This window comes from Lagenorhynchus albirostris, chromosome X (genome assembly GCF_949774975.1).
Source record: "Lagenorhynchus albirostris chromosome X, mLagAlb1.1, whole genome shotgun sequence".
NCBI classification, from domain to species: Eukaryota; Metazoa; Chordata; class Mammalia; order Artiodactyla; family Delphinidae; genus Lagenorhynchus; species Lagenorhynchus albirostris.
In genome coordinates this window covers 95,359,390-95,377,320 of record NC_083116.1, presented here as the reverse complement: position 1 = coordinate 95,377,320, position 17,931 = coordinate 95,359,390, and the positions used below count along the sequence as shown (strand labels likewise).

Genomic DNA, 17,931 nt, shown 5'->3' with positions numbered 1-17,931 from the left:
ACAAACTTACTGCTTTGCTCTTTGATCTACAGGACTTTAAATCTTACAGTAATGTATGGTTTGGGTTTGTTCATTTGTTTTAAACTGAGGAAATCAAAGGGAATGCAAAAAACAAGGCAAGGACAACTGTCAAGGTAAATTTACAAAAAAGGATAATACAAAAGAACAATTTTATATTTCTATATTGTTTCTAGCCCTTTTGAGAAATAGCTATTTTAACTGTGAATTTATAATCTACTTCCAGATTCCTAGAGCTAATATAACAATTCTAAATTGAGAAATAGGTCCTTTGAAAATTCATGTTCAATCAGGGAAAGCAACATTAACTGACTATGACATGATACTAAGGAGTTATTGTTGATTTTGCTAGATACGACAACAGTATTTTATACACACATACACACACACACACACACACACACACACACACACACACACACAAGTCCTTATAAATACAAACAGGAGTATTTATAGGTGAAATGATATTGCTTTAGAAATTGCCAAGAAAAAAAGACAACAGTAAAGGATAGATAGAACAAGAATGGCAAAGTATTGATAACTACTGAAGCTCAGTGATAGGTACACTGAAGTTCATTATACTATTTTCTTTTATTTGAAAATTTCCAAAATAAAAGGTTAAAAACTAGGAAGCCATGTTCTACTGATTTGGGTTAACAGTGAGATTAGGGGGCCGGTAAATATGCAACTTTAATGAGGTCTTATTCTCAATACATAGCCATCAATGGATTATTCCAAACACAACTGAATCATACAAAATTAGCTATATAAAAAAATCCCATATAATTCAACATTGAGAAACTAAAACTAAGCTGTTAAATCCACTGGAAACAATACCTTATCACTGTAGAACAAGTCACCACTTTATAAGGTGAATTCACACAGTTATCTCATCTAGTTTTCATCTTATGAAGATTTTAAAGTTAAGAGATTATGGCCAAAGTCACATAATTAGTAAAAGTGACAGAGGTGGGACACTAATCCAAGTTTTATGACACCAAGGATCATCTTCTCTCTACTATACTGTCACTTAGACCCCTTTGAAACAGACAGCAAATGTGAAATTTAGGTAAATTTTAAAATTTGGCTTTCTGTGCTCATTACTTCATAGTATATGGCAAAATCTGGTTTTTAGTTTTCTCAGTGAATAAAAATATGGACAGGGCTTCCCTGGTGGTGCAGTGGTTGAGAGTCTGCCTGCCGATGCAGGGGACACGGGTTCGCGCCCCGGTACAGGAAGATCCCACATGCCACGGAGCGGCTGGGCCCATGAGCCATGGCCGCTGAGCCTGCGCGTCCGGAGCCTGTGCTCCGCAACGGGAGAGGCCACAACAGTGAGAGGCCCGTGTACCGCAAAAAAAAAAAAAAAAAAAGGACAGAAACAGATTTCTTGAATAAAGAATAAAATGAAAATAATTATACTATCTTAAAATTGGAAGGGACGTTAGAGGCTCTCTCTAGTCCAAAATTAAAACCTTTTCTTCAGGACCTTTGGATGGATCCAGCTTTAGCTTGAGCATTTCTAGTGAGGAACGGCAGACTCTGTAAGACAGCCGCTACATTCGTGGACAGCCACTTCATTCATACCTGCCACCTGTTGATTATAGTTACAGCTCCTCACCCTACACTGAATAAATACATAATCCTCTTACATTTGACGATATTTCAAAGAACTAAAGACATCCATCATGACCTGCCATGGGCTTCTCATCTGGGGACTCTTATAGAGGTAAAAGAAAATCAATAGATTCTTGGGTAACTAAAGTCTCCCCATCTTTTCAACAGCTCTTCCATGACAAGTGGTCTTCAAAGTGGGACTTGGGTATCTCTGGGAGTACTCAAAGCCCTTCCAGGGGATACATGTATTAGGATATTTTTAAGGCATTTAAGCCATATCTGTATTTGCCATAATTTGGTCTGTCTGAAAACAAGTCTGTGGTCTGCTGAGTTCTCTTCTGTATCTCCACTCAAAGGAACCCATCTCAAAAGACAAACCGCTCACCCATCCTGAAAAGCCTGCCTAATTTCAAAAAGACAATGGGGGAATGCAAAGCTACCGAGGGAGGGAGCCATCTGTGAGAGCAAAACAGCTTTGGAAAGGAAGGGAAGAGCCACCTTACTTCATGCAGACAATATATTCACGGCAAAACCTTATCTAGTTTAGAATTATGAATCAATAGTAAGATGACTGTCACAGTGATGTCTATTAACACTTTAATTTTATTTGAAAAATGAAGTCAGATTTTTTTCTGACAGAAAGCAAGTCTGATTTGGCTGACTAGTTTGACTATGATGACTAGCTTTGCAATTTAGGTCACATAGCAGACATTTTCCATAAATTGAATGAGATAAAGGTACAGCTCGAGATTTCTGAAGAAAAAATATTTTAAAAAATATACAAAACACTAAAACTTATATCCTTATAATAAAAGTTTGTATATATCAACTGAAAGATATGTGTGGAGGTACACAGTTTTCAAACATCTTTTAGCAGGATTGCTGACAAAGATTTTGAAGGCTGTGACTCTATGACAGAATTTCTAGGCTCTTTCCCACTCTGGCTATCCCCTTCTGGAAGCATGCCAGTGTCCTGCTTACCAGGAACACTCCAGGGAGAATGAGCAATACACAGCACACTGGGCCTATGGCTTGGTTCTGAATACTATACACTTCTAATTAAGGTATCTGCAGGTTCCATTCAAGGCTTTTAAAGCTGTTGCAACAACTAACTAAATTGCTTACATCTTTTTCATATAAGCAGTTACAATTAAGTTCATAGTGATCTTGCACTTATATATGTGAATGAATGAGTTTACATTAACTGGTCTTAAATTTCACCTTGTTTTAGCTCCTTTGCTACAAACTTGTAAAATATTTTAAAATTTGGTCAGATATTCAATGTATTAAGCTAGCCCTCTGTAGGGGGCAGCTTCTAACAAGGCTCCCAGTAATCACCACCTCCAGGTCTTCACATCCTTGTGTAATCCCTTCCCCTTGTGTGTGGACTGGATCTAGTGACTTATTTCTAACTAATAGAATATGGCAGAAGTGATGGTGTGTGATTTCAGAGATTAGGTTACAAGACTGCCGTCTGTCTTGTTCCTACTCTTGTGCTCTTGCTTGCTGGCCCTGATGAAGCCAGCTGCCATGGAACTGCTCTACAGAGAAGCCCAGTGACAAGGAACCTAGGGAGGTCTTGGGCCAACAGCACATGAGGAACTAAGGCCCTCAGTCTGAGAGTGTGCTTCCAACAACCATGTGAGTGAGCTTGGAAGCAGATCCATCCCCAGCAGAGCCTTAAAATGACTTCAGCCCTGGCCAACGCCTTGATTACCACCTTGTGAGAGACCCTAATCAAAGTCACCGATTACAATTTTGAACAGAATAGTATGCCATCCCATAAGGCTTTATACAATCTCTTTGGACACAATCATCCAACCAGCTATGAAACTACCCAATTATACTATCCTTAGCTCACATTCCTCCATCTTATTGACAAAAATTTTGTGAGAAACATGTCGAGTGGCCTACTAAAATCAAGATATATGGTTGTCTACAGAATTTCCTTCATATGCCAATATGGTGATTATATCAAGAGGAAGTTATGTCTGTTATTACTTGCTTTTAGTTGCTAGAGAGGCTGGCTACATGGAGGCCTCTACTCCCATACCGATCCTTTTCACTAAGACTCTTGTACTCAGAACTTCATATTTTGGGACCTCCTATTCCTCTGAACTCTATTTCTTCTTCTCTGAAGTAGGCTAAAACTGTGAGGGTAACTGAATATGCCCAACTTTTGCTTCCTTAGCCATTGTGAACCTTACGATGAGATATTCCTTTTATTCTTATTACTTTAGGTCTTTCTAAACAGATGAGTTCACAAGTATTTTTAAATTTTAAGAGAAAAGCGTCAGCATTATCTAAGATCAACATTGCTTAAAACTTTAACCCTAAAACAAACAAAAAAAAAACCACTTCAGCCCCTTCGGAAAAGAGAATGTACACTCACAATTCAAAAACCATGTAAAGCATTCCATCTGAGCTATATGTCTCCAATAACTCTACAATGTGGGGATGTTTCAGCATATGACAGATACTGGCTTCCCGCTTTAGATCTGCAAAACAAACACATAACATTTTGTTAGGCAGGATCAAAAGACAATCAGAGTGAATGATGAATGAATGGATGTGATCTATGGTAACATGAAGACTCCTCTAACTATAGAGATGAAATCCCCCATTCAAACTAAGCTTAACTTTTTGCCCTTTAAAATCTTTGACAATATAACTTGCTCATATTTCTTGCCAGCTTAAATCTATATACATTAGAGTCAGCTCTTATTAATAAGAAATCTAAATAGCACAAATACTTTCCTCAAACTCTTGTAAACAGGTTTCAAAATTTATAACTCTTTCTTTTTTTTTTCTTTTTTTCTTTCTTTTTCTTTCTTTTTTTTTTTTTTTGCGGTACGCGGCCCTCTCACTGTTGTGGCCTCTCCCGCTGTGGAGCACAGGCTCCGGATGTGCAGGCTCAGCGGCCATGGCTCACGGGCCCAGCCGCTCCGCGGCATGTGGGATCCTCCCGGACCACGGCACAAACCCACGTCCCCTGCATCGGCAGGCAGACTCTCAACCACTGTGCCACCAGGGAAGCCCTATAACTCTTTCTTGATCAGCTAATAAGTAACTCAATTTGCTGTCTTGAATTTTACTTCTTTTTCTTAGTTTTCCCTAAATTGTCTAAGAATATGATGTTTATTCTTTAGCCTAAAATCTAGCATTTATAGACACACATCAGGGAAGTTACATGGAATAGGGGGCAAAAAAATAGTATGGTTAAACAGAAAAGGCACTACTCCCAACGTCAAAGTCAGAATTTTTTTTACATCATCTATAAAATGTGTTGGATAATTCAGGACACTACCCACAGTGTTATTTTCAAGAACAAATTCAGATAATGTAGGTAAGACTACTGTGTAAGTTACACAATACTATTTGGAAAATAAAAGTGTTAATATCCTCATTGTCATGCTCATCATCATTATCATCATCATCATCACCATCACACAAAAATAGTTTAGGCATAAGTATCACTTGCCATGTCTACATGGAACGAGATAATTAAAGCCTTCCTGTGTTAACAGTGCTGGAGTTTTACCTGCTTGCCAATGAATAAAATCCAATGTGACATTTTTTATATTTGGAAATAGAAGGGAGACAGGTAAAGAACGAAGGTTAAGGATATACTACACAAAGCAGAAGAGATAACATTATCTCCTCTCTGATTTGCTAATTCAAGTTAGTCTTGTCAACAAGAGCAATGGCTGCAGAAGGAACCTTAGAAAATTTACACAAGGTATAGGTGAGGAAAAGAAGTCAGTAAATATGACAAAAGAGAAGCCACCAGAAAAGGAAGAATCAATAATACAATATTAAGAAAGTCAAGGAAATAAGGGGAATTAAGGCATAGGTAGTTGGAGAAGGCTGAGAAAAGGCTGTAAGATTCAACCAGAAAAGACCATAAATGTTCTAAGATCAAATTCTGTGGAGAGGTCAGGTTCAAAGTCAGGATGCAGACAATTATATAATAAATTTAGATTTATCCTATCTCTCACTGGTCTAAGTACTTAATATGGTCATTGTCTTTTTTTTTTTTTTTTTTTTTGCAGTATGCGGGCCTCTCACTGCTGTGGCCTCTCCCGTTGCGGAGCACAGGCTCCGGATGCGCAGGCTCAGCGGCCATGGCTCACGGGTCCAGCCACTCCGCGGCATGTGGGATCTTTCCAGACCGGGGCACGAACCCGTGTCCCCTGCATCGGCAGCCGGACTCTCAACCACTGCGCCACCAGGGAAGCCCTGGTCATTGTCTTTTAATGTCCCAACAAACCTGTGAGGTAGGTATTTTACAGACGAGGAAACTGAGACTTTGAAACTTGTTCAAGATCACATAGCTATTACAAGGGGTAGGTTTTGAGCCTTGGCCTGTCTAACTCCAAAGTCAGTCCTTCCACAATGCCATGGTGTGTTTAGACATGATCCCGGTAATAAGAAAGGAATAGCAGGGTCAAAGAAGGTTTGATTTGTTTGTTTTTGCAGTTGTTTTAAAGAGAACACTGTGTGTTTGTAAATGGCAGTGATGAAAATCCCATAGGATCTGGAGTCGGAAAACTTGGTGCCAGTCCAGCCCCTGTCACTACTACTTGCCGGCTGACTGCTAACCTCTACAAAATGCCTTCCTTATGGCAAATGAAATGGGGGACGTGATAGGTCATGTACGACCTACACAGTCTACAACTTCAGAGGGCAGCAGCAAGATTCAAATGAGAGAATGGATGTGAAAGGACTGTGTGGAGTGCAGCACTGTGGGGCTGAGGGGGTTAAGGTGCTTCAGTGTTCATTGTGAAGGAAGAAATGAGAGACACATGAAACATGGTCTCCACCTCCAGGGGATGAGAGGTGTGAATAGGTGTGGCTTTTGCACTGGGAAGTCATAACTATGGGGAAGGCTTTTGACAAGTGCGCTGGAGGACCAGGCTGAAAAGCCAGACGACATAAATCAGATGCCTGCAGTTTTTTCTCTCCCTTTAAGATTGTTCTGCCTTCTGATTCTATGAAAAGCTTAGGAGTTTTAGTACTCATTTTAATGTTTATCTCCAGCTTCTCGTTTTACTGGAAGTCACCCTTTTCATATCTTCTGTTTTCACCTTAGTTTCTCTCTTTCCATTTCTTCCTATTCTGCTAAATGTCTGATTTTAATTCAGTGCTCTGACACTGGAGTCAAGAAGTAAACAGAGATTTAGTGTTTGCCACAACGAACACTGGTCTTTTCTCCTGTTTTCAGTTTATTTTAAATTTTGCCCCTTTCATGTAACTACAGTGTTTCAATCCCCATATTCACCATTTGTCATGTGCCACATTTGTTATACTGAAAAATCATAAGTAGAAACGGACGCTCTAAAGACCCCTCTCTTTGACACGCACATGTCTGCTTGGTATATAACTGAACATGCTCCTGGTCTAGTCTCTTATCACTTTACCCATCCTCAAAATGAAGGAAGGATTGCTGGGGACCCTGCGTCCAAAGATTAAAACAATTTAAATATCACCAGATCTGACATTTCAGGGACTAAAATCCGAACACTGACTGAATAGCACAAAACTAACAACATAAAAATGTATTTGAATTTATAAGGGCAATGATGCAAAAGATGGCCTACATCTAGGATAGCTGCGGCACCATTTTCCATAATTCAAGTATCAATTATATGGGTGTATTAAACAGCCCAAATAGAAAATCACAGTTTACAAAACATGAATGCACCATATATGCATTCAAACTATAGATTCCAAGAATGTTAAGCTCAAAATGTTTGTTTTAGGTGTGAATGTGAATTAAAGATGTATGTATTAACTGCTATTAACTCCTTGCTGATATAGCAAACTAAAAATAGTATTTTCCTACAAATCAGCTCATGAAGCAGACCAGGAAGGAATTCGAAAGTAGGCGATAATATAATAATATGATTTGAAATTGTGATTATCTGGCTGCTTATAGATACTAGCTCAGAACATTCCTTTGAGTCACCTGACCCACAGTTACCATGGCTGTTTTGAAGTTCTACTTTATCTATAGTGACAAGGAAGAGTGGTAACTCCTCCACTCTTCCTTGTACTTTTTCATTTTGTAATTTTGCAGGGAAGTTTTTAAAGATTTAAAAAATAATCTACTTCTATGTTTAGTGCCCCTATATTTAACTATGTGCCTATATTTCATCAATTTATTTTCTTTTAAAAGGGGCACTAGTAATATGGAAAGTAATATTAGATCTTCTGATCAAAATTTGAGAAACACACTTCAATTGAATCAGCCCACTATATGGCATGAGAACTACTACTCCTACCAGTTTCCTAAGAAGTTCGAGCTGTCCAACAACAGTAGAACAACTATGTCCTCCAGGGTCTACCTTTCCAGTCTGCCCCTCAAATGAGGGAGAGTTAGGAAAGCCGTTTCAGACGGTCTGTTTTAAAAAGAATTTTCCTGAAAAGTATTTATTATTCATTTTACTGTTAGTTGTTCTTGGAATAGGAGAATTTTTCATGCTACCTTTTAAAAGTCAGATGCCACTTTCAGAGTGCCACGACTCTGTAGCAAGCTAATTTGACCATGGGGTCAAAAATAAGTTGGGTATTTACAAATGTGACTAAGGAAAGGAATGCTTTCTGACATTCTTAGCATTGGAGCAACAATCTCATCCTTAATATCTGAGATTTAAAGGTTAAATTTAAGAGTCAGCTTTCACAGAATCATTCAATAAGGATTTAGTTCAGCATCATCCAACAGAAATATAATGCAAACCACATATACAATTAAAATGTTTTCAGCAGCCACATTAAAAAGTAAAAAGAAACAGGTGAAATTTATTTTAACATATTTTATGCAATCCAATATATCCAAAGTATTATTATTTCAACATATAGTCACATTAAAAAGTATTAATGAAATATGTTACATTCTCTTTTTGTACTAAGTCTTTGAGATCCAGTGTGTTTTATACTTATAGCACATCTCAGTTGGGAGCAGTTGTATTTCAAGTGCTCAATAGCCACATGTAGCTACTGGCTACCAAATTAGAATGGTGCAGCTCTGGATAAATTGACTTGCTTTAATTATTATCCTCTTAATTGTGAGTTCTTCTGCGTTTCTTACACAACTATCTGTAAAGTCATTCAGTCATTCCAAAAAGAATCTAAACAGATTTTTTTAACCATTTTTTTAAAAAGTGAAGTATAGTTAATTTACAGTGTTGTGTTAGTCTCAAGTGTACAGCAAAGTGATTCAGTTATAAATATATACATATATATACTCTCTTTCAGATTCTTTTCCATTATAGGTTATTAGAAGATACTGAATATAGTTCCCTGTGCTAAACAGTAGGTCCTTGTTATTTATCTATTTTATATATAGTAGTGTGTACATGTTAATCCCAAACTCCTAATTTATCTCTTCCCCCCATACCCCCTGTTACCCCCTCTGGTAACCATAAGTTTGTTTTCTATGTCTGTAAGTCTATGTCCAAACAGATGTGTTATTAAAAAGCACTTCCATAGAAGTAAACTCTACAGCTTTTAGCAACCCAAATCCATCACTTAATAACTAAATCTGGAATTTCTTCACTATTGTTAATCTAAATCCTTTACTTGTTTGGTAGTTTTTAATCGTTTTATCTTGCTTAATCTACCAAACACAAAAAGGGTAGTCAACATCCACTGTATAGCAGCCCTTTGGACCCTTCAAAATTTATTGAATGACCTTAGACTATGCAGCATAATATCTGGGATTTTAAGTGTCCCTCTGTAAGTCCTCATTTAATAATTATAATAACCCTGTAGGTACATCTAGTTTCACTTTACAAAGGAGGAAACTGAGGCCCCAGGTTTAGTGAGATACATAAGCGGTTGAGATCACACAAGTAGTAAGTAGAGGAAGCACAGCTAATAACTGAGGTCCAGTGCTCTCTACATGATACCACAATGGCTCCTGGGGCTATGTAGTTTTTATATGTGCCCTTAAGATCCAATCATATAACAGTGTTAATGTGGTAACACTGACTTGGGTGAGAAGCTATCAAGACTGCTACAGAACCAGCATATTTCAGCTGCACTGTCACCAGTGATAATCAGAAATTAGACACTGATATTTTTACTAATAAATATATAAGTATTCTAATTTGTTTCCAAAGAATTTCCAGTTTCTGTTAGAAACTCAATAGTTAAAATGCACTAAGAGCTGGCCCAGGCTCCAAATGCACATAAAGAATGTTCCAATCTAGTCATAAAATAATTAGGACAAGTATTAATGTGTTCATCTGAATCAACATTAATAACAAAACAGCTAAATGAAAGTCATTATTGATTCAACATTTTTTCCTTGGTGTGCTGAAATTAATAACCATGGGATATTTTAAGAAAGGGATCTAAGCAGAACCTTGGAAGGATTATAGCAGCCAAGTCAAATTCTGCTGCTGGGCTCAACCTTTAACTAATAACCAATTTGAAGACTAAAGATACCAGCTGCCTTTGGCAATAATACAGGTCAGGTTGGCTTTAATGAGGCCATCTTCCTATAAATCAAGAAAGTTGACCTTCTCAACTAGTGGATGACCAGAGGCCCAGACAGGGCACCACACCAACCTGGGTTAATGGGAAAGTCATTATTTCCTTGATCTTTTACACATTTTACTAGCACATTTTTATTATCTTTTTTCACATACAAACAGAAATCCAAGCAGCTTCTAATTCCTTTGAATTCTTGCCAATTTAATACAATCTTATGGCCTAAAATCTCATCTGTCAGGTGGATAAAGAAAATAAGGAGCATACCATTAACTGAGGATGTTTGACTGATGTAAATTGTTCTTAAATAGCCAAATATATTAGTTAAAAATCAATCTTGACTACATTAAGCATTTACAAATTAATGGGGTTTTGGTAATATATTTCCCAAAGAATTTACAGTTCTCATAAGTGTAATAAATTTATTAAGGCAGCCTGCCCAGTTGAATACCAAATTTAAACTAAATTCAACACTATATTTGATGTATTGTCAACAACTATCAGCAGGAAATTATAATAAAGCCAACTGCTGTAAGAACTACTTGTCTTCCTTCTCACTCTTCATTAGGATGAGTTTGGTAAATAATTAAAGTGTCATTAATTTCCTAGGGACTTACATTTAAAACAACTCCAGGTCATTCTTAATCAATATTGAAGTACTATAATTCATTTAGCTTATTAATTAGATATTAATAAAGATTACAGGTGACCAATTCAATGATCTTTATAATATTTATCTTCTGAGGTGTTAAAATGTCCTAAAAGAAGAACATGTGCTTCAAAACTATCTTACATAAGAGCCAACAATAGGTTAAAATGAAACCAAATTATCTGTCTCTTACAAGATATAACTCTGGGTCATCAATTCAAGGAGTTACTCAACCATGAATTTGGTGAGAATCTGTTCTGAACTCAACTAATAAAAATAGAAAGATGTTAATTACGTGGATAAAGGAAAAAGGCAGAAATGACTGAAATCCAAACCACATAAAGTTCCAGCATTAGAGTTTTTCTCAAATATATGACGGACCATTATTAAGATCATATTCTGCACATGATAAAAGTAGAAATACAATGTTCTAAACATCTCTAGAATGTACAATTCCTGGGTTGCTGTTCATTTTGAGAAATGTAAACCAAAAGAGTTTTACAAAAAGGGAGAAAGATGGGGGCATTTTACTCTTATGAAACCCAGACACCTATTTCAAAATGGTACTCCTAACTTTACAAAAGAAAATTGGAGATATATCAGTTTATACCTCAATTACTTTTCAATATTAAAAGTCATAAAAAAAAGTATATGTTAGGAGCTGAAGGAACTCTGTGGGATGATAGAGTGTATATATTTAAACTCATTGTGACACATTCACAGAAAGAAAGACAAGATGAAAAGGTAGAGGGCTATGTATCAGATGAAGGAACAAGATAAACCCCCCCAAAAAACAACTAAATGAAGTGGAGATAGGCAACCTTCCAGAAAAAGAATTCAGAATAATGATAGTGAAGATGATCCAGGACCTCGGAAAAAGAATGGAGGCAAAGATAGAGAAGATGCAAGAAATGTTTAACAAAGACCTAGAAGAATTAAAGAACAAACAAACAGAGATGAACAATACAATAAATGAAATGAAAACGACACTAGAAGGAATCAGTAGCAGAATAACTGAGTCAGAAGAACGGATAAGTGACCTGGAAGACAGAATAGTGGAATTCACTGCTGAGGAACAGAATAAAGAGTGAAAAGAAATGAAGACAGCCTAAGAGGCATCTGGGACAACATTAACACAACAACATTCACATTATAGGGGTCCCAGAAGGAGAAGAGAGAGAGAAAGGACCTGAGAAAATACTTCAAGAGATTATAGTGAAAAACTTCCCTAACATGGGAAAAGAAACAGCCACCCAAGTCCAGGAAGCGCAGAGAATCCCAGGCAGGGTAAACCCAAGGAAAAACATGCCGAGACACATAGTAATCAAATGGACAAAAATTAAAGACAAAGAAAAACTATTAAAAGCAGCAAGGGAAAAATGACAAGTAACATACAAGGGAACTCCCATAAGGTTAACAGCTGATTTCTCAGCAGAAACTCTACAAGCCAGAAGGGAGTGGCATGACATATTTAAAGTGATAAAAGGGAAGAACCTACAACCAAGATTACTCTACCCGGCAAGGATCTCATTCAGATTCAATGGAGAAATCAAAAGCTTTACAGACAAGCAAAAGCTAAGAGAATTCAGCACCACCAAACCAGCTCTACAACAAATGCTAAAGGAACTCTCTAAGTGGGAAACACAAGAGAAGAGAAGGACCTATAAAAACAAACCCATTACAATAAAGAAAATGGTCACAGGAACATACATATCGATAATTACCTTAAACATGAATGGATTAAATGCTCCAACCAAAAGACACAGGCTCACTGAATGGATACAAAAACAAGACCCATATATATGCTGTCTACAGGAGACCCACTTCAGACCCAGGGACACATACAGACTGAAAGTGAGGGGATGGAAAAAGATATTCCATGCAAATGGAAATCAAAAGAAAGCTGGAGTAGCAACACTCATATCAGATAAAATAGACTTAAAAATAAACAATGTTACAAGAGACAAGGAAGGACACTACGTAATGAGCAAGGGATCAATCCAAGAAGAAGATATAACAATTATAAATATATATGCACCCAACATAGGAGCACCACAATACATAAGGCAACTGCTACCAGCTATAAAAGATGAAAACGACAGTAACACAATAATAGTGGGGGACTTTAACACCTCACATACACCAATGGACAGATCATCCAAACAGAAAATGTAAAAGGAAACACAAGCTTTAAATGACACAGTAGACCAGAAAGATTTAATTGATACTTATAGGACATTCCATCCAAAAACAGCAGATTACACTTTCTTCTCAGGTGCACAGGAAATATTCTCCAGGATAGGTCACATCTTGGGTCACAAATCAAGCCTCAGTAAATTTAAGAAAACTGAAATCATATCAAGCATCTTTTCTGACCACAATAGTATGAGATTAGAAATGAATTACAGGGAAAAAACCAAAAAAAAGAGAAACACATGGAGGCTACACAATACATTACGAAATAACCAAGAGATCACTGAAGAAGTCAAAGGGGATATCAAAAAATACCTAGAGACAAATGACAATGAAAACATGACAATCCTAAACGTATGGGATACAGCAAAAGCAGTTCTAAGAGGGAAGTTTATAGCCATACAGGCCTAACTCAGGAAACAAGAACAATCTCAAATAAACAATCTAACCTTACACCTAAAGGAACTAGAGAAAGAAGAACAAACAAAACCCAATGTGAGGAGAAGGAGAGAAATCATAAAGATCAGAACAGAAATAAATGAAATAGAAACAAAGAAAACAAGAGCAAAGATTAATAAAACTAAAAGCTGGTTCTTTGAGAAGATAAACAAAATTGATAAACCTTTAGCCAGACTCATCTAGAAAATGAGTGAGAGGACTCAAATCAGTAAAATTGAAATGAAAAAGGAGAAGTTACAACACACAACACAGAAATACAAAGCATCCTAGGAGACTACTACAAGCAACTCTATGCCAATAAAATGGACAAACTGGAAGAAATGGACAAAGTCTTAGAAAGGTATAACCTTCCAAGACTGAACCAGGAAGAAATAGAAAATATGAACAGACCAATCACAAGTAATGAAATTGAAACTGTGATTTGAAATCTTCCAACAAACAAAAGACCAGATGGCTTCACAGGTGAATTCTACCAAACATTTAGAGAAGAGCTAACACCCATCATTCTCAAACTCTTCCAAAAAATGGCAGAGGAAGGAATACTCCCAAACTCATTCTATGAGGCCACCATCACCCTGATACCCAAACCAGACAAAAATACTACAAAAAGAGAAAATTACAGACCAATATCACTGATGAATATAGATGCAAAAATCCTCAACAAAATACTAGCAAACAGAATCCAACAACACATTAAAAGGATCATAAACCATGATCAAGTGGGATTTATCCCAGGGATGCAAGGATTCTTCACTATACGCAAATCAATGAATGTGATACACCATATTAACAAATTGAAGAATAAAAACCAAATGATCATCTCAATAGATGCAGAAAAAGCTTTTGACAAAATTCAACACCCAGTTATGATAGAAACTCTCCAGAAAGTGGGCATAGAGGGAACCTACTTCAACATAATAAAGACCATATACGGCAAACCCACAGCAAACATCATTCTCAATGGTGAAAAACTGAAAGCATTTCCTCTAAGATCAGGAACAAGACAAGGATGTCCACTCTCACCACTATTATTCAACATAGTTTTGGAAGTCCTAGCCACGGCAATCAGAGAAGAAAAAGAAATAAAAGGAATACAAATTGGAAAAGAAGAAGTAAAACTGTCACTGTTTGCAGATGACATGATACTATATATAGAGAATCCTAAAGATGCCACCAGAAAACTACTAAAGCTAATCAATGAATTTGGTAAAGTTGCAGGATACAAAATTAATGCACAGAAATCTCTTGCATTCCTATACACTAATGATGAAAAATCTGAAAGAGAGGTTAAGGAAACACTGCCATCTACCATTGCAACAAATAGAATAAAATACCTAGGAATAAACCTACCTAGGGAGACAAAAGACCTGTATGCAGAAAACTATAAGACACTGATGAAAGAAATCAAAGATGACACAAACAGATGAAGAGATATACTGTGTTCTTGGATTGGAAGAATCAACATCGTGAAAATGACTATACTACCCAAAGCAATCTACAGATTCAATGCAATCCCTATCAAATTATCAATGGCATTTTTTACGGAACTAGAACAAAAAATCTTAAAATTTGTATGGAAACACAAAAGACCCCGAATAGCCAAAGCATTCTTGAGGGAAAAAAACGGAGCTGGAGGAATCAGTCTTCCTGACTTCAGACTATACTACAAAGCTACAGTAATCAAGACAGTATGGTACTGGCACAAAAACAGAAATATAGATCAATGGAACCGGATAGAAAGCCCAGAGATAAACCCACGCACCTATGGTCAACTAATCTATGACAAAGGAGGCAAGGATATACAATGGAGAAAAGACAGTCTCTTCCGTAAGTGGTGCTGGGAAAACTGGACAGCTACATGTAAAAGAATGAAATTAGAACACTCTCTAACACCATACACAAAAACAAACTCAAAATGGATTAGAGACCTAAATGTAAGACTGGACACTATCAAACTCTTAGAGGAAAACATAGGAAGAACACTCTTTGACATAAACCACAGCAAGATCTTTTTTGATCCACCTCCTAGAGTAATGGAAATAAAAACAAAAATAAACAAATGGGACCTAATGAAACTTAAAAGCTTTTGCAAAGCAAAGGAAACTACAAACAAGACGAAAAGAAAACCCTCAGAATGGGACAGAATATTTGCAAACGAATCAACGGACAAAGGATTAATCTTCAAAATATATAAACAGCTCATGCAGCTCAATATTGAAAAAACAAACAACACAATCAAAAAATGGGCAGATGACCTAAACAGACATTTCTCCAAAGAAGACATACAGGTGGCCATGAAGCACATGAAAAGCTGCTCAACATCACTAATTATTAGAGAAATGCAAATCAAAACTACAATGAGATATCACCTCACACCAGTTAGAATGGGCATCATCAGAAAATCTACAAACAACAAGTGTGGAGAAAAGGGAACCCTCTTGCACTGTTGGTGGGAATGTAAATGGATACAGCCACTATGGAGAACAGTATGGAGGTTCCTTAAAAAACTAAAAATAGAATTACCATATGACCCAGCAATCCCACTACTGGGCATTTACCCAGAGAAAACCATAATTCAAAAGACACATGCACCCCAATGTTCAGTGCAGCACTCTTTACAACAGCCAGGTCATGGAAGCAACCTAAATGCCCATCGACAGACGAATGGATAAAGAAGATGTGGTATATATACAATGGAATATTACTCAGCCATAAAAAGGAACTAAATTGGGTCATTTGTTGAGACATGGATGGATCTAGAGACTGCCAAGTAAGTCAGAAAAGCAAATATTGCATATTAATGCATATATGTAGCACCTAGAAAAATGGTACAGATGAACCGGTTTGCAGGGCAGAAACTGAGACACAGATGTAGAGAACAAACGTATGGACACCAAGGGGGGTAAGTGGCGGGGTAGTGGGGGTGGTGGTGGGATGAATTGGGAGATTGGGATTGACATATATACACTAATATGTATAAAATGTATAACTAATAAGAACCTGCTGTATAAAAAATTTTTTTAATTAAAAAACCTCATTGTATATATATTAAAAGTCTTTGGACTGTACACTTAAATAAATTTTTATTCAATAAAGTTTAAAAAAGAAAAAAGTTATTGCAGTAAGATAGGAATTCAACTAATATGTCTAACTAAAACAATGTTATTCACATATCTTGTATTTTACACTTTCCTAGATATGTTATTTACACAGGTTTCCCCCACTATCCGAAAGTAGAAAGCTTCTATGAACCCTTCTATATGCCAAAATGACATGAAGTGAAGAAGTAATTACCTTTTTTCATAAAAGCAAAAATTCTCTTCAGATTTTTTTTCAGTTAGTGAGAACAGGTACTAATGTAGGTCTTTTGTAAAAGTAAAGTGGTGTGATGTGAACTTTCAACAAAGCAGGGGATACCTTTATTTACCTTCTATTTTTATTTAGTTCCAGCTGAGGAGTTCAACAAGGATATGTGGTAGGACAGGCTTCCTTACTACCCACTTCCTCCCACACTTCCTTCCTGCAGAATGGGGCCTGCCGAGGAAATACTGCCAGCAGGACCAAAATTCTCTCCAGAAAGCAATTTATAGTGTTTAATATACAAATAAAAGAACGACTGAGGGGCTTCCCTGGTGGCGCAGTGGTTGAGCGTCCGCCTGCCGATGCAAGGGACACGGGTTCATGCCCCAGTCCGGGAGGATCCCACGTGCCGCGGAGCGGTTGGGGCCGTAAGCCATGGCCGCTGAGCCTGCGCGTCTGGAGCCTGTGCTCCGCAACGGGAGAGGCCACAACAGTGAGAGGCCCGAGTACCGCAAAAAAAAAAATAAGAAGAAGAAGAAGAATGTACATTTACAATCAATCTACCTTTTTCTTGACGTTTTTCGCAAAAGCTCTTTTGCCATTTCATCAGACTTGGAATGGGTAAAACATACGTTTCCTTAAAAAATGAGATAGAAACAGAGGCCTCTAGCATCTGATCCACATACAGTTTAGTGCAATCCCAGCAAGGCAGAGCCGGTGAAAACAAGAGAAGGAAGTCAGGTAGGGCCTTAATCCCTCGTCACTTAATCATTTGTCACTTAGTAACAAAAGGCCTAATTCATGTCTCAATATTTTGGGAAACAAATACAAACAATTCCTTATTCAGGTCATTCTAGATAATGGTTTATTTCATGTAAGTGACTTTTCCAGAAAGAGTACCAACACATCCTAGTTTGTCCAGGACTTTCCAGTTGTAGCACTGAAAGTTCTGTGTCCCAAGAACCTGCCCTCAGTCCCAGGCAAACCGGGATGGTTGGTCACCTATTTCCACAGATCTAGCACTTATCCTTTCAAATGCTAACACTCTTCTGTCCAGAGGCAGTTCTGATGTAATAGAGCAACAGATCTGTAGTCAAAAGGCATGTCTTTAAATCTTATCTCCATCACTTAGTAGCTGTTATAACTCTACATCAGTTTCCTGATCTATAAAATGGAAAAAGTAAGAGAATAGCTACCAT

At 37.2% G+C, this 17,931-nt stretch overlaps 1 protein-coding gene across 12 annotated transcripts in view; it reads right to left on the bottom strand.

Moving 5' to 3' along the window:
- Window positions 1-17,931, bottom strand: part of CASK (calcium/calmodulin dependent serine protein kinase) — a 387,591-nt gene that overhangs the window by 228,675 nt on the left and 140,985 nt on the right. For all 12 annotated transcript variants that reach the window (XM_060137166.1, XM_060137172.1, XM_060137168.1 and 9 more), the window contains exon 3: window positions 4,028-4,133. In XM_060137166.1, coding sequence (XP_059993149.1) covers window positions 4,028-4,133 — 106 coding nt within the window. The remainder of the gene's footprint in view (window positions 1-4,027; window positions 4,134-17,931) is intronic.